The 19,451-nt window shown below is 36.1% G+C and overlaps 3 protein-coding genes and 1 long non-coding RNA gene across 4 annotated transcripts; 3 read left to right on the top strand and 1 right to left on the bottom strand.

Annotated features, from left to right (window-relative positions):
* Positions 1-1,367: 1,367 nt before the first annotated feature.
* On the top strand, positions 1,368-3,792 carry tnni4b.2 (troponin I4b, tandem duplicate 2). The gene is made up of 5 exons (XM_074632386.1): positions 1,368-1,602; positions 1,732-1,863; positions 2,687-2,776; positions 3,335-3,508; positions 3,662-3,792. The coding sequence occupies exons 2-5, from the start codon at positions 1,759-1,761 to the stop codon at positions 3,746-3,748; spliced, it is 456 nt and encodes a 151-aa protein (XP_074488487.1). The 5' UTR covers positions 1,368-1,602; positions 1,732-1,758; the 3' UTR covers positions 3,749-3,792.
* On the bottom strand, positions 2,795-19,407 carry LOC141765987 (uncharacterized). The gene is made up of 3 exons (XR_012593555.1): positions 19,333-19,407; positions 13,907-14,048; positions 2,795-3,485 (listed from the first exon to the last, which is right to left on the bottom strand). It is a non-coding gene; the product is annotated as an uncharacterized LOC141765987 (long non-coding RNA).
* Positions 6,367-11,520, top strand: LOC141765986 (troponin I, slow skeletal muscle-like). The gene is made up of 8 exons (XM_074632387.1): positions 6,367-6,428; positions 7,251-7,285; positions 7,550-7,591; positions 7,911-8,042; positions 8,168-8,257; positions 9,478-9,651; positions 9,756-10,704; positions 11,454-11,520. The coding sequence occupies exons 4-7, from the start codon at positions 7,938-7,940 to the stop codon at positions 9,834-9,836; spliced, it is 450 nt and encodes a 149-aa protein (XP_074488488.1). The 5' UTR covers positions 6,367-6,428; positions 7,251-7,285; positions 7,550-7,591; positions 7,911-7,937; the 3' UTR covers positions 9,837-10,704; positions 11,454-11,520.
* Positions 11,938-16,012, top strand: LOC141765984 (troponin I, slow skeletal muscle-like). The gene is made up of 5 exons (XM_074632383.1): positions 11,938-11,977; positions 12,110-12,241; positions 13,221-13,310; positions 13,898-14,071; positions 15,061-16,012. The coding sequence occupies exons 2-5, from the start codon at positions 12,131-12,133 to the stop codon at positions 15,145-15,147; spliced, it is 462 nt and encodes a 153-aa protein (XP_074488484.1). The 5' UTR covers positions 11,938-11,977; positions 12,110-12,130; the 3' UTR covers positions 15,148-16,012.
* Positions 19,408-19,451: the final 44 nt, after the last annotated feature.

Raw genomic sequence — 19,451 nt, 5'->3', positions numbered from 1 at the left:
TGATATACAGTAGAGTCTACTAGCTGTCAGGACATAGGAGGCTATTTTAGTTGGCCGCTCACAGAAGGCAAAAGGAGCCATTACATTTGAGGAGTTTATTTCTTGTCACTTAAAGACAGCCACTGCTCACCTCAACAGGTTTTCTGCAGCGATAAAAAAGGTATGTTGATTTTAAAGATGATAGTGTAGTTTACGAATATATTAGACAATTAGACAATTTCACCTGTTGCATTTATCAGGAATAATTTAACAGCAGGGACTTTAGTAAGCTGATGGAAAAATACAAACGTGCAAATTTATTGTAAAATATTTATTACAGTTTGATCTTTAAGAGACCAAAACAAGACAATTTATCTACTTACTTTGTTATAAAATATATGCACTCAGTGTAAAGGCACATCTAGTTTATCCATTTAATGTTTAAATTCACTCATCAAGTGATTCAAATGTTAAGGTGCAACTTAGTAAACCTTCTCATTTTTAATAACTTTAACAAATGCTACTGGGAAATACTTTTTATTACAAAGATGATGATTTGTCCTATTTGGCAAAAGCTCATTTTGATTCTGGCTGCCCTGTTAAATGGATCAACTCCCAACTGGGATTCATGAATTACAAAATAATCAAATATTACAGTGTATATAATACATCTTGTATATTAATGTTAAACAGGAAGAATACGACTACACTGCATGTATTTACTGTTACTACTTCTGATTATTGCATTTTTCTGACTTTAGTATGAATTATTTAATTTTTACAGACAAAAGCTGATCATGTCTGAGGGGTAAGTTATAATTTTGTAATTATGTAAATAAATATTTGTAAAATTATAGTAATTCTTTGAAGCTTTATCATGTTGATAATATTTTTTTTTATTTTCCTTTCCATCATAATATCCACCACAGACAGGTAAGTTATCTACTGTATATAGTTGGTGTAGCTTAACTAAAGAAAATCTACACTTAGATACCATCAGTGGTGGAAAGTAAGTTTACTAAAGTACTGTACTTAACTACCAATGTAATGTACTTGTACTTTACTTGAGTATTTCCATGTTCTGCTACTTTATACTTCCACTCTACTACATCTCAGAGGGAAATATTGTACTTTTACTCTGCTATACTGATTTATATAATTTAGTTACTTTACAGATTCAGATTATTAAAACAAAATATAATCAACTAATAAATGATGATGTATTATTACAGATGAAACTAAGAAAGCTAAGAAACCTTTACCAGGTGCAACATTAAAGTGATGAACACATTAATGCATCAATAATTATAATACAATAATATAATAGAGATGATTCTGCGGAATGAGTACTTTTACTTTTGATAATGGAAGTATATTTTGATGCTGATACTTTTGTACTTTTACTTAAGTAAAGATTTGAATGCAAGACTTTTCATTTTAACAGAGTATTTCTACACTGCTATATTATTATTTTTACTTAATTAAAAGATCTGAGTACTTCTTCCACCACTGGATACCATATGTATTTTTATAAACTGTTGCTACATATATCTTTTGTTCTACTGCTTTTTTTTTTTTTAGAAAAAATCCAAGATCTCTGCATCTCGCAGACTGGCTCTTAAGGTATTGTCTTCTTTGTCTTTACAATAATAACCACAAATAAAACTGTATAACACCATCCACAAATTCCCAACATAAGAGTGATCTGTGCCAAAAAAGTTAATCTCATTCTCACTTTTTCATTCACTTCAGACCACGCTGCTGAAAACGGCAGCTGTGATGTTGGAGAAGGAGAAGAAGGAGAAGAAGCTGGAGAGAGAAGCCACTCTGGGTGAGAGAGTCCCTCCTCTTCAGCTGTCTGGTTTGTCCATGCAGGACCTTCAGGTATGTGCAGGTCACTGCATGAACCGCCAATCATACTACAATGAAACAACATCGCTGAAATGCTCCTACGCAAGTATCCCTCTGATGCTTATAGATAACATGCACACAGTATGTTCAAATGCAGTAGGTTTATTAGAGGAGAGGTGCCTCGCAGTCCACATTTTATATTTTGGGCATTTAGCTGACGGAAACCTTTAATAAATCATACTATTAAAAAAACGTATTTCAAATATTAAATACAAGCAACCACTAATAATGAGACTCCATGGTCTAATGTTTCATAAATAACTGAGTGTTGCATCAACACCTAGAAGACAAAGTACGTTTGGCCAATCTGCTTTTTCTGTCAGAGCTTCCCAGGATTGAAACAACTTCCCACAGCACATAAGAAACTGTGAAAAGTACTGTTCCTTCTCCACAACATTAAGAGTCTGTTTTACTAGAAATCAAACTTGTGAACACGAGAACTGGGAGGTGTTGTTTATTGTCATATTTGTCATTATTATGTTTAATGTAAGAGCTGCTCCTGCTTATTGTGTTGCCATAGTGTACATAATATCCACACTTCACCTGTTGTCATGCTGTCTGTTGATTGTTGTCATGCTATTGTTGATTCTGTGTGTTATAAGAATGAATGATCGACAGATGAAAATTCAGGTTTTCTGGCTAACTCTGGCATATTTTCAGAAATGTTATTAATATGCACTGTCCCCGTAAAATAAAGTAATAAACTAAACTAAACTAAACACACAGAAAAACATAACCTTTGAGTTTGAAATGTGCAACACGCCAGTGGATTGTAGGGTTCTTGCTCTGTGTGCAGGCTCTGTGCAAAGAACTGCAACAGAAGACCGACGTGGTAGATGAGGAGCGCTATGACATCGACGCCAAAGTGGCCAAAAATAACAAGGAGGTACATTTTTATTCATATTCATTTGACTTACATGTGGATTAAGTTGACTTTATTGATGTGTTTACTGTTTTCAATGATAAATTAATCTTTCATAACAAATTAAGAAGCTGCAGCATTATAGTGATTGTTTTCATTATCAGTTTTATTATCATTTATATACCGGTAACATGTAGGATTAGTATGTAGGATAGTAGGGCTGCCCCCTCTTAGTCGTTTTGCTCTTATTCGACTAAGATTTCTTCAGTCTATAAGTTGTTTTTTATGCTTTTTTCATGCTGAATGATTTATTTCTAAGAAACGTATGGGCATATCTCTGGTAAACACAAGATTTAAAGTAGTGCTTTGGTGTGATTCTTGGTGGAGAAACTCGGTTTCACAGATCTGTCGGCGTGTTAGTCGACTAACAATTTCTTAGGTCGAGGACGGCCCTAGTTAATAGCCTTACTGAGTGTGTTTTTTTTTATCATATTTAAAATACATTTTCATTGTGATCTATTGGCATTTTTAAGGTGGTTATGTTGTGTACTTTTTACTTACATTTTTCATTGTTTCCTGCAGTTTGAAAATCTGTCACTGAAGATCTTTGAGCTGAAGGGTAAAATGAAGAGACCGGCCCTGAAGAGGGTGAGGGTGTCAGCTGACGCCATGTTGGGAGCTCTGCTGGGCGCCAAAGTCAAAGAGTCTGTGGACTTCAAGGCCAACCTCAAGACTGTGAAGAAAGAGGAGGAGAAGGTAAGGGTGGCAGCTATAACAGCAGATTGTTTTTAAAGTTTTCAAGACTACGTAAGGCTTGGTTGACTCGTTGGTTTTAAACTGCTCGTGTTATTTTGGGGTTATTTTGTGAACATACAGTATCATTAAGAGTTATTTTTTTCTTATGAACAGAAAGAGGAGGTGACTGACTGGCGTAAGAACGTGGAGGCCATGTCTGGTATGGAGGGCAGGAAGAAGCTGTTTAATGCCGGACAGTAGACTTTCCTCTCTATTCTCGTCCACTGTAAACATTAAAATGTCCGTAAATATAAAGTAATAAAGTAATAGTAAGTTGACAGTGTATGCGTGTGTATAGACTTCACATTTGAAATATGCAAAAATATTCAGATTCAAATGAAATGTGTAGATTTAGCATATAAATGAGTTGCATTCTGGCGGCCTTTTTGAGGTGTTTTTCTAATTGTCTACACTTTCTGTGAGATTTGCTGTGTGTCTTGATCTTGAAATGCCTGGAAAAGACCGGTTTATGTCCTGATAATAAATACTCCTGATCAACACAGAAAACCTATGCTGCACTCTTCTGTTTACTTTATTATTATTATTAGATTGGGACACAACATCAGCCAGATGGTAGTAATGGTTCCATGTTGTCAACAGTAGCAGCTGAAAACAAAGTTGTTAAATCGTCTTCGTAAATCAAAGCAGATGTAACATTCACATTAAGAACTGTGGACGTCTAAAAATAAGAAAGGTCGCAGGTTCAGGGCTGCAATAAACCCCTCAGTAAAACAACGGAACAAGGAAGCAACCAGTGCAACTCAATATGGGATACAATTATAACCAATGATGATGACCAGGCAGGGGTCTAATGATGTGTTCACATATTGTTTGTCAGCCTTGGAGTCGGAGATTGCGGGAGTTTCTGACAGCGACAATTTCTCCCACTTGGTGGAAAGAACTATAGATGTGTAAAAAGCCATCATCGCTGGCAGTTACATCTAAATAAAATGCAATATTAAAACAAATACAATCGATTCAGCAAATTTAAAAGAAGCTATATACAGTTTTGTATTTGTTTTCACTTGTTAAAGAACTGGTTTGAATACGTACATAAGAAGACCACAGAAGTAGCTGTTTCATTTCAATGATGTTCTTACAAGGCTAGCAGAGGAGGTAATTAAGCATGAACACTCCCAAGTTCGAATGACAGGAGGTTTTGCTGATAGTGTGTGAATGCAGTATAACAAGTAGGTGCTGCTGGATGCATTATGGGAAATGTAGGCTCCAGTATTGTTAGGGCGGCTGTGGCTCAGAGGGTAGAGCAGGTGGTCCACCAATCGGAAGGTCGGTGGTTCGACCTGTGACCCGGCTGCTCCGGGTTACATTTCGGTGGTTCGACCTGTAACCTGGCTGTTCCGGGTCACATGTCGATGTGTCCTTGAGCAAGACACTTAACCCCAAATTGCTCCCGAAGGCATAGCCACCGGTGTGTGAATGAGTATTTAGATCAGATCCTGATGGGCTAAGTTAGCACCTTAGCAGCCTCTTCCATCAGTGTATGAATGTGTGTGTGAATAGTTGAATGCTGACATGTAGTGTAAAGCGCTTTGAGTTGTCGGAAGACTAGAAAAACGCTATATAAATGCAAGTCCATTTACCATTTACCATTGGAGTTTAACCAATTAAAGGGACTAATAGGAAATCTGCATCAGTTTTGACCATTCTTGGTCGGAGCTGTCTCTTGTGTGGAAGTGCAATACTAAATCGCTTGAATACTCCTTTAAAGCAAGTACTGAAAGAAGTGATCCAAGAATAGTATTTGACCCAAGGTTTGTAAGCTACTATTCTTGTTTAATCGTTCGCTGCCTACCTATCCTTACGTGAGGGCACGAGTCGCGGCCCTTTGAGCCATTTGACTCCCTGTTACAACATTGACGCAGATTGAGCTCTGGCTGGCTCAGTTTACAAACCATCATGTCCTGACCAGCACCTGTCCTTGTTCCTCTGCTCCCCTAAATAAACTAACTTTTGGCTTTAATCTTACCTCCAAGGTGGTCCTGTAATGTGTTATCAGGCTATAATAGGCTGTCATCACACACATGCAAAGGAGTGATGATGTATTTAGAGCAAGGTGGATAGAATGTGATTGATAGATGTGCATGAAGATGCTTCTAACGTTTTGTGATAGTGAAAGTAAGAAAAAAGCTCCATTTAATTTGAGGCAAAATGATAAAACTAATCATTTTAAATCCCTCAAGATCTAAAATAAAATCATCTTTGATTCATTTTCAATGTTTTAAACTCTATTATGTTGATGAATTTGCAAATTGGCATGACCAAAGCAATGCCATACAGTGGCTGCGGCCACTAGAAATTCAGATATGTGATATTATAAATTAAATTATAAACAGTCTCAGATGGTGACACAATTAGATGCCTAAAGATGGACATCTTGAGGTGGTCCAGACTCACACTTGGTTTGTGTTGTTTGTTCTATAAATAAACAAGCAGGACAAGTGAATACAAACAATCTAGGTTGCTTTCCTCCTTCTGTTTGACTCCTTAACAACTCAATCCAAACTCCAACAAGCTGGCCTTGGTCAATTGTGAATGTGTGTCACTGACCCAGTGTCTCTTTAAATTCTCACTGTCACTTCCACCAACAGGTGTTGTCAAAATTACACCAGATACCCAAATGTTTGAGCCCATAAATGAACTTTTATTACCTCCTTTCCTGTCTGATATTGTGGGGATGCTATGTGCAACAGTAAATGTCACTGCTGGTGGACAGACAGCAGGAGTCTATTTTTGTGAGCCATTCACACTTGACGCTATAAATCTGATAGATTTTTCTCTCTCAGAAAGTCGATTGCTGCCTCCCTCACACACACTTTTCTTCAGTTTGGAGGCTCAAGGAGCTGTTTTCGGCTTCAATAAGGTACAGAGTTGCTTATATTCTGGTATTTGTGGATTACAGTAAACTGTGTGTGGGCACGTTGAGGCGTTGAGCTGAGTTCTGTGAATAAGGAGTAACTTCTCAGCATGCTACGAGTTTAAAACAATTACTAATAGTTGATTTATAATCTGTAAAATCTCTCATTCAGATGAGGGTCTTGTTTTGTTCTTTCATTTGGAAATCATTGTGACATTGACATCATTAGTTGAACATTGTCAGTTTACATGCCTGTGGATTATCTGGCCATTCACCTTTATTGTCACCTATGCAGAGACTCTTGTGAGTTATGTTTGCACATCACACAAGTGCTTTTAAAGTTAAAGTCATTTTTAAAGATGTTTTCTGTACCATTGCATATTAGTTGTAATATGTATTTAAATTTGTAATAAGACTACATTTAATTGTCATGAATTTTTATTTGAATGAAGAGAGAAATTAAAAAAAGTTTATCTATATTATTCTTTGATTACATGTACTGTATCTGACAAAGGATGATCACTATAAAGTAAACAAAATGTAATGTGATGAAAGCAAAATGTTCATATAATATTCGTATCCGCCTTGAACTGCACCAGGGGAACAATTGGGTGAACGATAAATAACTTTAATGGGCCAATGAATGTTTGGAGTGGGTGAAATACTTTGACCAGGGAGGTTTAAAAGATCACCAATCCTCCGCGTACAGCTCAATTTAACAGGTGTTTAAGGTGAATTCACTCTGTTTGCAATCAAATGTATTAATATTTCACAGTTTTCAATTTCTGCAAAGATAATTTTCATTTTCTTTTACCTTTACAATTCTAGTGCGGGAATTTAAGACAATCATGGCTGAAACGTGAGTATAATCGCTTCTGGTTTATTTTAAAGTGTTCATTGACAGCTTCAAAGTATACTGAAAAACTATATATTGATATTCATTGTGTAAATAAGTTGACATGTATTTTCTTTCTCATTTTAATGCTCCAACAGAGCTGTGAGTATCAATCATACAACATCTTTTATATTTATCTATTAATGCAATCTAAAAAAAAATCATACAGTCCATAAACAGTATAGGTATATGGAGGGTATTAAATGTTTTTTGTTTTATGTGTGAATTATAGAAAAAATCAAAGATCTCCTCCTCTCGAAGGCTGGGGTTGAAGGTAAGTTTTTCTTTATTTGAGATGTTTTTGTTTTTTTTAATCTATTTATTATGAAGAATTTGACTTGAGACAGAGTTCATAACTTTAAATGCTCTTTATATAAACCTCAGAAAAATGGTTGTGATGTGTGTTGAGAATTGCATTATACATACAGTTTACATGTGTGTTAGTCGTGTATAAATATTCTTAACGGATGTGTCATACTCAAGTTTTATGATGCAAATTGATGCAAAAATTCTGGTATTTATGTGGACTTTTGCTCTATTTGGTCTAGAGAAAAAAATTGAGTTCAAATTATTCATTTTTATTTTGTCCTTAGATTAGACTTTTGACCGTCGCTGCTCAGATGCTGCAGGAGGAGACGGAGCAGAAGATAAAGGAGAGAGAAGCTGCTCTGGGAGAACGAGTTCCTCCTCTAAATATTTCTGGTCTGCCTTTGCAAGAGCTTCTGGTATTTCACTTTATTCAAATCGTCCAATACACTCTCTCTCTCACCAATATAAAGTCTTTCTATTTGACTTTTTTTTATTATATTCTGATACCACTAGAGGGTGTCTTTTACTTTTTTTTTTACAGGATCTTTGCAAAGACTTACACCACAAGATTGATGTTGTGGATGAGGAATGGTATGATATCGGTCTTAAGGTGTCCAAAAACGACAAGGAGGTGAGCTGCTCATGAATGAACAGGAAGATAAAGTCAGTGATGCATGTGGAAATGTTTTTTTTTTTAAGTTATTGCATTCAATGTCTTTACTATGAAGATGGGGACACAACATAAAATAGCTAAAAGTGAACAAACACTGCCTCCGAGTGGCGGCATGAAGACATAACAGACTCTTATGCATAAAGCCTTATGCACTCTGTGACTTTGTTATAGCACCAAAACGCCCTCAAATATTTAGGAACTCAACACATTTCACATCTGTGATTTACAAAATCAACAGTAAGCTGGGAGGAAATTGTAAATTTGCAATTTGTCTGTGAGCACATCATGCTTCATTGTAATCCACGGCATTTTTTTTGAGAGTCAAGAGTCACATTATTCAACTGGTTTAAACAAGACAGTAAATCATGGACTGTTAATTTGTTTGGAGACAATAAATCATTACACTGATATAATGAAACATAAAACCCCAGCCAGTGACATTTATATTCTAGGGTTAGAACAATAAATACATTGGGAGAGATTGGCTATATATCAAATATGACGTATTGAGCAATCAGATTTCAAACCACGGATATCAAATATCTGCAAAAGTGGCAATTTAAAATGTTTTTCTTTGCATGTTTTATTTATTTATCTCCAGTAATTGTTGAAATATTGTTAAAAGGAATTTTCTTGCTATAACAATGTACTATTTATCTTGTTATACTCTGAAACTTTCACATTAAAATGTGATAACTTATTGTTATAACAAGATAAATAGCATATTGTTATAACAAGAAGAGTTTCTAAGTTTGTATAAATATGCTTCTTTTTAAAAATATATAGTATTTGTTTTGTAAAGTAGTAGTAGTAGTAGTAACGCAGTAGAGTTTCTCTGACCTTGTACTGGTTGGTCCAATCCATCTAAATATTTTAGAAATATTTGGTTTAAGCACTAGAAAAATTGACATTAATGTAAGATTTATTTTTTTTTTTTTTAAATGAAATTACAAGGTTAAGAGTGAACAGTCAGCTTTCAATTTTGGATTAATTACAAATAGACATATTGATACATTCCAGGGTTCATAAATCCATATATGGATGTGAACTTGTGGGGAAAAATGTAAGGATCTAGGGAGCTTCCCTCACATTGTGTCTGGGGGTGATATGGTGTTCTTGACTCACAATGGTCGAATGGCAAAAGAACAATCCTTTCTATCAACTGATCCTCCGGCTAGATTGACAACATGAACTTGAAGATTATTGAGATCCAGAGTAAATTCAAGAAGCCGACCCTGAAGAGAGTGAAGATCTCAGCTGAAGCCATGCTGAGCGTCCTGCTGGGCTCCAAACACAAGGAGTCCATCGACTTCAAGGCCAACCTCAAAACGGTCAAGAAGGAAGATGAGAAGGTAAGCCTGGCTTTCATCTTTACAGTCTCAGAAACCTTCAGGTAAAGGCCATTTTTGGTTCAAATGATTTGATTCATCTTGGTGATGTGTTATGTTTCCAACAGAAGGAGGCGGTGACTGACTGGCGTAAGAACGTGGAGTCCATGTCTGGTATGGAGGGCAGGAAGAAGCTGTTTGACGCCTAAAGAACTAAAGAAACATTTACTTTTGTTTAAGAGATCATCTTATTATAACAAATTCTTAATGTTACTTACTGTCTTACCTATATTATACAGTATTGATGTATGAATTGCAAATACTCTAAAAAATCAGCACAGTCTTGCTTTGTAGTAATCTTGTAGAAATAAAGGAAAGCAACAGATGTTTATTTAAAGACGGATTACAGGCTTCAAGTGGACTTTAAATTATGTTTTAAATTGAAAAATCATATCTTTTTTTGTCATTAACTGCTTTGTATTAGACTGTTTGCAGTAGTTCTCCTCAGCAGCCTTGTGATGGCAGCATCACTCTTTCAAACCATCACTCAGACACTAGTGGACCTACAGTATAATATGTTGTTTGTCCCTCGTAAATGATCGACTGCTAATGTGTTATCTGCTGTGATAAATTGCCATCTAGCTTGTTAATGTGGTGAAAGTGTGTTCATATTTGGTTTATGTACTTGATACAAAGATAAACGAACGAACTCTCTCAATAAAAATAAAGCAATCCTGCCGTTGTTTTCCTCCACTGTGTGACCTAATAATCACTTGGGATTTTATGTGGGATCAACATTAATTTCACACACAAAATGTTGGATTAAAGCTATTTCAAACTGTCCTCCTTAGCGAGGAGACGGAGGACAGTAGGAAAGCATCACAGGTGGACAGTCCCAGTAAGATTTCACACATCATGCAAGAGGGATATGAGAGACGCTGTGCAAGAATGGTGAGGACAGAGGGTCTATTTTAGTGAGCCACTCACATGAGCGCTGGAATCTATATATCTACCCTCTTTCTGTCCTTCTCGTCTCAGAAAAAGGCGCCTGTGAGTATTTGTCACCTGCTGTATAAGGTAAGGAGCTTTATTTTGAAATCTTACAGAACATGAAGGGATAAAACAACAAAAGAAGGTGTTTTATTACAATACTCTTGTTGACGCTACTCCAAATTCATCAGTATTAAAAAAGCAAGGCTGGATTTATGTTAATGCCAGTTATAGTTTCTTAAACTAAATGCCATTTAAAAATCTTTAAAAATCGAATTAAAGCTATCTATTTTAAAAAAAAAAAAAAGGAATCTCTTTACATGTGAGTCAGGTAGGAGTTTTATTTTTGTTCACGTTTGAGATCAGCTGGCTGAAGTTATAAAGAACACATCACACAATGTGTATTTCATTTATGTCTTCTTCTTCTTTGCAACCTATTCACATTACTTTGTAGTGTCATTTAAATGTAATGATCTGGAATCGAAGAATCTTTGCTTACTAAATCAAAAGTCATAAAATATCTATATTGAAAAACAATATGAATCCTGTCCTCTTTAGTCTTGATTGATTACTTGTCTGGTATTAGTATTATTTTGAGTATTTTTTGGCTTTTTTTAGAGAGTATTTTTTAAGTTGTAGGTTTGACCTTTAGACAATGTCATACATTGTTTGTGTCCTCTGCTGTGGAACTGCAACCTACTGTATGGTATATAGGATTTCTCAATCAAATGGGCTAAATTTAGCTTTTTTCTGTTCACAATAAATTAGCAGAGATGTATGTGTATACTTATGTAGAAAAAAAGAAAAGATAATTGTCTTCCATCTGTCTTTTTCAGATAGATTTAACAAGTGAAGACACATAGAACTGCAAACATGTCTGAAGGGTAAGCATTCATGTCTCATTTACTTTCACCACACCACAACTTCTTATGAGACATTTGACAAATGTAATAAGTTGCACCTTTTCTCTTTCTCTTCTTGAAATATGGGCACCACCTTCCTAACTGGATAGAAATACGGTGAGTTATCAATTCATCGCATCAGTTATGGGACTAAAAACTGCACTTGTGTTGGATTATGAGACTTATTTGATGTGTTCTGTGCTCCAAATCCATAAATATGCATTTGTATATAATATAATCCAAAGAAAAGAAAAGAAAAAGTTGAAATATAAAGGATAAAGTCAAATTCTACTCAGGTTGTAGTCAGTACTGTATATGTTGTCATATTTTGTTTTCTGTTGAATCATTCAATTCTGTTGGATATTTGAAATGTTTTGCCAGAAATTTGACATGTATAACGTTTTCCTTTCCAGAAACCAAAGCCAAAAATCTCTGCATCTCGCAGGCTGTTCTTGAAGGTATTTTATGTGTAACTGTGTGTTATTCTTGGACAGTAATGCACTTGTTCAAGAATTTACACTCTTTAAGAGCTGTAAACTATACGTTGTCTGGTTGACTGAGGTGTAATTCTGTACATGTATGTGCACCAGACCAAACTGCTAAAGAAGGCCATGACTTTGCTGGACAATGAAAAGCAAGTCAGAAAAGATGAACGAGAGAGAATCCTCACTGAGAAAGTCCCAGAGCTCCAACTGTCAGGCCTGTCTCTTCAGGATCTACAGGTACATTTATCATTGAAGCATTTCAATCCACATGGAGTAGTTTTTTTTTTTATTTTGGCTCTCAAGAAAGTCAACATTAAATCACATAATCACTTTTCCCCACCTACTCCTGGTGGTATCTAGCCGCAAGCAATTACTTTTGGTTTTGAGGTTTGGAGATATCTGCCACTGACAAATACAATCAAGGTGAATATATTTTAGTTTGTGGTGCTCAAAGCATTTAAAAATGAAATTTAAAGACCTCAATAGCAATTCCTCCTGCCAAGAACATCTCAGTTAGTCCACAGACCACAGACCTCAATGTCAACAGTTTCAATAGAGACCATTAGAAAATACTTCCAATGAAAACTACCCACAGCAAAGTCACTGGATTAATCTACGGATCATACAAAGTCTACTGTGACATACATTTAAAAATGAAAGGATCTCACAACTCCTCTCCAGTCCACCATGCTTTAATCATTGTTTTTAGCTATCTTGCCTTCTTCAGGGTGGTACCCCGAAAACGTTTGGTGATCAAGGCATGGTGTACTGGAGAAGAGTTGTGTGATGTGTTTCAATTTTGATATTCTATAAACAAATCACTGCCCATACACATGTTGCTCTGTCTCTGTGCATTGTAGGACTGCCCACTTTAAGTAGATTAGTCGACTATTCGTTGTTTTGGTCTTAGTTGACTAAGATTTCTTTAGTCGATCACTCTTTTTTCAGTTGTTTTTTTCACGCTGAATGACTCATTTCCAAGAAACTTATGAGCACATCTCTAGTAAAGTGGTGCTTTTGTGTGATTATTTTCTTTATTATGCGATAAAGTTGTATGAGTGTTAGTTGACTAAGAATTTCTTTTGTTGAGGACAGCCCTAGTGCATTGCTTGTTATCATGCCAGTATTTCCGTGAAATTATCCAGATAAATTACACTCAAACAAATTCCAGCAACTGGTACTCAAAGGAGTCTAATCTACACTTTTTTGTCCACAGAATATTTGCAAAGAGCTACACCAGAAAATTGATGGGGCTGATGAAGGTCGCTATGACATTGATTCCAAAGTGTCAAAAAATGATAGGGAGGTAAGTAATATTTGTGAATAACTGTTTAAGTTCTATCCTTTTTCACACAAATCTAAGGGGTGCATACTGTATGTAAACAATATTCATTGGGATTTGGAACACCTCTGTGTGTGTGTGTGTGTGTGTGTGTGTGTGTGTGTGTATACTGTATATATATATACACGGTATATATATACAGTATATACTGTATATTACTTCACTATACATACTACATTCCTGTCTACACCTCTGTGTACATATATTACTTCTCAACATGCATATACATACTACATCCTGTTTTCATTCAGTTTTCCCATCTAAAATACTGTCGTCAACAAAATTACAAATTTACATTTACAATACTATTTTATATTTACTTATGTTTATATTTATTTTAACTGCACTATTGTATGCCTTAGATTATCATTTTGCTTTTACATTTACTTGTGTGATTTCCCCATTTTATATAAACAAATTTCATGAGCATTGCAAGATTTTCATTGCCAATGACTGCTTTGCTGGAATTTACAAATGACATATAAAGTACCTTGAACCTTGATTTTAAGGTAATGCTGAGGGTGGGTTTGTGTCATTTGTGTTGGAAAAAGATACTGGACCTGTCTCAGAAGATCTTTGAGTTGAAGGGCAAGATGAAGAGACCGGCCCTGAAGAGGGTGAGGGTGTCAGCTGACGCCATGTTGGGAGCTCTGCTGGGCACTAAGGTCAAAGAGTCTGTGGACTTCAAGGCCAACCTGAAGACTGTGAAGAAAGAGGAGGAGAAGGTAAGAGCTGCTGGTGTCACTTCAAATCACTTTTATTCACTGAGGATAGTACTCTCAGTATCAGTGCTGCTTTTCGGGGAGTCCTGTGAACTGTAAACACACAGCACACAAAAACAATTAAAAACATATCAAATAACAGTGTACAGTCTGCACAGTTTTGGTAAGGAAGCTTTGGATGTTTTAGTTAAACAGAACACTTCTTCATCATCATAACATATTGGTTGAAATCAAGGGTGCCGGTTTCATTTTAACTGTGGGGACCACACATTTGACATAAATGTAATTGCTGACCCAGTAGCAGCCTGAATACAGGATATTAACATAATCACTAAGGCTAAATATAGAATACTGATGTGAAACCCGAACTGCTAAAATGCTTTTAAAGGAACTAGAAAGTAGAGTGGCACATCCTGAGAAGGGTTTCATTTGTTTCAAAAATACAGAGAAAGTAAAAATGCAGTTGAAGAGTATCTAAGTATATCAATGTTTAGTGCATCACATTAACATTAACAAGCATGTACTGTATATTCCCCAACATTGTAGGGCTGCACAATTAATAGAACATTTTATCAAAATCGCAGGATGGCCTAATGCAATGTTCAAATCGCAGGATGAGGAGGAAATTGCAATATTTCTTAAATGTTAAACATATGTCAAAATACCATTTTAAATTAAATATTGTCATGCAGCAGAGATGTCCTGGCCTACACATTATATTCTACAGACTTAAGAAAACACCTTTGTTTGGTACTCGATCCCAGCAAAAATCATACCATAATTACGTTAATATGTTTTTCAATGAAAATGAGAAGAATGATGCAAATCATGTTGCAATTGCAATATCAGTCAAAATAATTGCAATTAGATCTTTTTTCAAAATCGTGCAGCCCTACGACATTGTATGCCTATTTGTGTTGTACAAAATGACTACAAGTACTCTTGTTTTAATCAGACTGAGCTGATTCAAAATCATCTTTTCACCCCCACAGAAAGAGGAAGTGACTGACTGGCGTAAGAACGTGGACGCCATGTCTGGTATGGAGGGCAGGAAGAAGCTGTTCAATGCTGGGCAGTAGATTTAGTGCTGAATTTCTTTGTGAAGATATTTGCTGCTCTAAAACAGGTGGAACCAGTGAATCATGACTATTGTTGGCTCTATAATGACAGTGAATGACGTGATGCCCAGGTTAGGTTCTGGCGCAGTTCATGTTTCAAGTGTTTGTGGAAATGACAATAGTGAAGGTGCTTAACTTCACGATAATTCACATGATACATATAGTTTTTTACATAATGTATGATGCATTATGAAAAACATATGTATATATTAGAGCACTATATTGCCTTTGTAGTTTGTTAGCATCCATATGAATTCATGAACGCAGCCCCAGTTTTGGCTGTTCAAGTCACCTGTAGTAATTGTTACTGGCTTGCTTTTTGACCTCTGCTACAGTATATACAATAATAAACAGGCAAGACTCAAAGAAAATGCAGATTTGTCTACAATTACGAATCTGAATCTGTCCAACTTACATTACATGTCTTGCCAACAAAAGTGTCTTTTGAATCATGGCCTTAGATGACAACATAAAACATGGAGAACAACATTTCTGTGTATTTCTGTACTAAAAAAATGTGCCGGTTGGATTGAATGAATACACATTCCAGAGGCAGCTAATGTTGAGGTTCAACTGTTCATGGAGCTAGATCAAGTTGAAGATGAACATAGTGGCATTAAACTTAGACATTATGATGAGAAGAAGCCTTGTTATGAATTGTGTATCAAGTAATAAAATGTAAATTACATTGCTCAGAGAAGACTGGTCCTCTGTGTCTTAAACTGGAATGTTTGTCTTGTATGAATCATGTTATCGTCTGATGGTAAATATCGTCATCATTTTGTCTAGACAGAAATTTTGCCATACAGTTTGTATCATGGTAGCCCTCCCTTTAACATCTCTGGTATATATATATATATATACACACACATTATATATATATATATATATATACACTGATCAGCCATAAAATTATAACCACTGAGAGGTGAAGTGAATAACATTGATTATCGCGTTACAATGGCACCTGACAGTGGCTTGGGATATATTAGGCAGCAAGTGAACATTTGTCCTTTAAGTTGATGTGTTAGAAGCAGAAAAAATGGGCAAAGGTAGGCATGTGAGCAACTTTGACAAGGGCCAAACTGTGATGGCTAGACGACTGGGTAAGAGCATCTCCAAAACTGCAGCTCTTGTGGGATGTTCCCGGTCTGCAGTGGTCAGGACCTACCAAAAGCGGTCCAAGGAAGGAAAACCGGTGAACCGGTGACAGGGTCAGACCCAAGGCTAATTGATGCACGTGGGGAGCGAAGGCTGGCCCGTGTTGTCCGCTCCAATAGAAGAGCTACTGGAGCTCAAACTGCTGAAAAAGTTCATGCTGGTTCTGATAGAAAGGTTTTCGGAACACACAGTGCATCGCAGTTTGTTGCGTATGGGGCTGCGTAGCCGCAGACCGGTCAGGGTGCCCATGCTGACCCCTGTCCACCGCCAAAAGCGCCTACAATGGGCACGTGACCATCAGAACTGGACCGAGGAGCGATGGAAGAAGGTGGCCTGGTCTGATGAATCACATTTTCTTTTACATCATGTGGATGGCAACGAGTTTGAGGTGTGGACTCGGCCTCCAAATCTCCAGATCTCAATCCGATCAATCGAGCATCTGTGGGATGTTCTGGACAAACAAGTCCGATCCATGGAGGCCCCACCTCGCAATTTACAGGACTTAAAGGATCTGCTACTGACGGCTTGGTGCCAGATACCACAGCATACCTTCAGAGGTCTAGTGGAGTCCATGCCTCGACGGGTCAGGGCTGTTTTGGCGGCAAAAGGGGGACCTACTCAATATTAAGCAGGTGGTCATAATGTTATGGCTGATCGGTGTGTATACATTATATATATTTTGTATATATATATATATATATATAGTATATTGCACCCACATGACAGGAACGCACCTGCCATTTGGAGTCAAAAAGCTATTCCCACAAGGTAATCCAGTCATTTTTGGGGTGGAGACTGGATTTATTAATGTATTAATGTAGCGTTAAATCAATATGTCCTTTAAAGCCTCTGAACACCCAGGTGTTTTCAGTTAATCTGGTTAATTAGACCAGTGATTCCCAAACTTTTTCACGTCAAGGACCCTTAAACTGACACAAATTAGACTGCGCGCCCCCATTTGATAAGATTTTGTCCCAGGGTCCCCCATCTGACTTGCTTTTAGATGTGTTATTACAGAATGTGCATGAAACCCATGACCAAAATAGTCATACATATTATGTCATTGTGTTATTTATGGATGGAATTAATGTGAAAATAAATTGTTCCCCTTTTTGCTGGGGACCCCCTGGAACCCCTTCAAGGACCCTTGGGGGTCCCCCCGGATCCCACTTTGGGAATGTGGGCGTGTATAGACTAGTCCAGGGGTCTGCAACCTGCTGCTCCGGAGCCACATGTGGCTCTTTAGCTCCTCTCTAGTGGCTCCCTGTAGATTTTTAAAAATGGAAATGAATAACTGTTTTTTTGTTTACATTTTCATTTTTATTTATCATTGTTGTAGGTCTATGGTACGACGGAGTATTAGGGCCACATTGAGGGAAAAAAATCAATCTGAGATTTCGAGAATAAAGTCATAATATTACTAGAATAAAGTCAAAGGTTTATGAGGAAAAAAGTCGTAATATTATCAGAATAAAGTCATAATATTGCGAGAACAAAGTCATATGTTTACCAGAACAAAGTTGTAATATTATGAAAATAAAGTCAAAGGTTTAGGAGAAAAAAAGTTGTTATATTATGAGAATAAAGTCATAAGTTTAAGAAAAAAAAGTCATAGTATTATGAGAATAAAGTCATAATATTATAAAGTAGTAATTTTACGTGTTATTTTAATTTTTTCTCGTAAAGTTATGAAATTTTTCTCGTAATATTCCGACTTTTTTTCTCGTAAAATTACTAATTTTTTTCTCGTAAAATTACGACTATATTCTCATAATATTACAACTTTTTTTCTCGTTAAGTTATGACTTTATTCTCGTCATATTACGACTTTTTTTCTCGTAGAGTTATGACTTTATTCTCGTAATATTACAACTTTTTTTCTCGTAAAGTTATGACTTTATTCTTGTAATATTACGACTTTTTTTCTCGTAAAGTTATGACTTTATTCTCGTCATATTACGACTTTTTTCTTGTAAAGTTATGACTTTTTTTCTCGTAGAGTTATGACTTTATTCTCGTTATATTACGACTTTTTTTCTCGTAGAGTTATGACTTTATTCTCGTAATATTACAACTTTTTTTCTCGTAAAGTTATGACTTTTTTCTCGTAAAGTTATGACTTTATTCTCGTCATATTACGACTTTTTTCTTGTAAAGTTATGACTTTATTCTCGTCATATTACGACTTTTTTCTTGTAAAGTTATGACTTTATTCTCGTCATATTACGACTTTTTTTCTCGTAAAGTTATGACTTTATTCTCGTTATATTACGACTTTTTTCTTGTAAAGTTATGACTTTATTCTCGTCATATTACGACTTTTTTTCTCGTAGAGTTATGACTTTATTCTCGTTATATTACGACTTTTTCTTGTAATATTATGACTTTATTCTGTAAATCTCCGATTTGTTTTTCCTCAATGTGGCCCTAATACTACTGTACGTAGTACATTTGCACGTTGGCCCTCACTGCATTAGACTTATATACTATATACTTAGACTATAAACTGTGTTACCTTCATCACAATGATCAAATGTTTTGCGGCTCCATACAGATTTATTTTTATTTTTTCCTGAAGTGGCTCTTTTGATAGTAAAGATTTCTCACCCCTGGCCTAGTCTGTTAGTTTTGTTGAACCTGTTAGGGAGGAATGAATTACACCTTTATCATTCTTAGTGGTTAAAATGAAGATTTGTGACCTAACTAACTAATAAATTCCCATCAAAGCTTCAACCTGAGCCTCAGAGGTCTAACTGAGGTCTAATCAGCCAGGAACACTGACACACCTGTGTGACTGTTCAGTCTCTCATTGACACCGTGCAGGGAAATGATGCAGCAAATTACATATAATGAAGCTATAGGGTTAACAAAGAAACCTGACTTCAATGAAACAATAAAAAAATGTTAACTAACTAACTTTTGAAGTAACGTTAGTTTTACTAGCTACATTATGTTGGAGTATTTACATATCTAACGTTACTGTACCTCATCATCCATGTTTAAAAGAGACAACGGCCAACGGTCACTCCTCCTTCTTCCTCCCTCCATGGTGAACCGTTACTACCACTCCTAATATGGGCATAACATTTGACCAAAAGGTACCG

The sequence above is a fragment of the Sebastes fasciatus genome, chromosome 4, assembly GCF_043250625.1.
Source record: "Sebastes fasciatus isolate fSebFas1 chromosome 4, fSebFas1.pri, whole genome shotgun sequence".
Lineage (NCBI taxonomy): Eukaryota > Metazoa > Chordata > Actinopteri > Perciformes > Sebastidae > Sebastes > Sebastes fasciatus.
The sequence above is the reverse complement of the archived record's forward strand: the minus strand, read 5'-3'. Positions and strand labels throughout refer to the sequence as shown.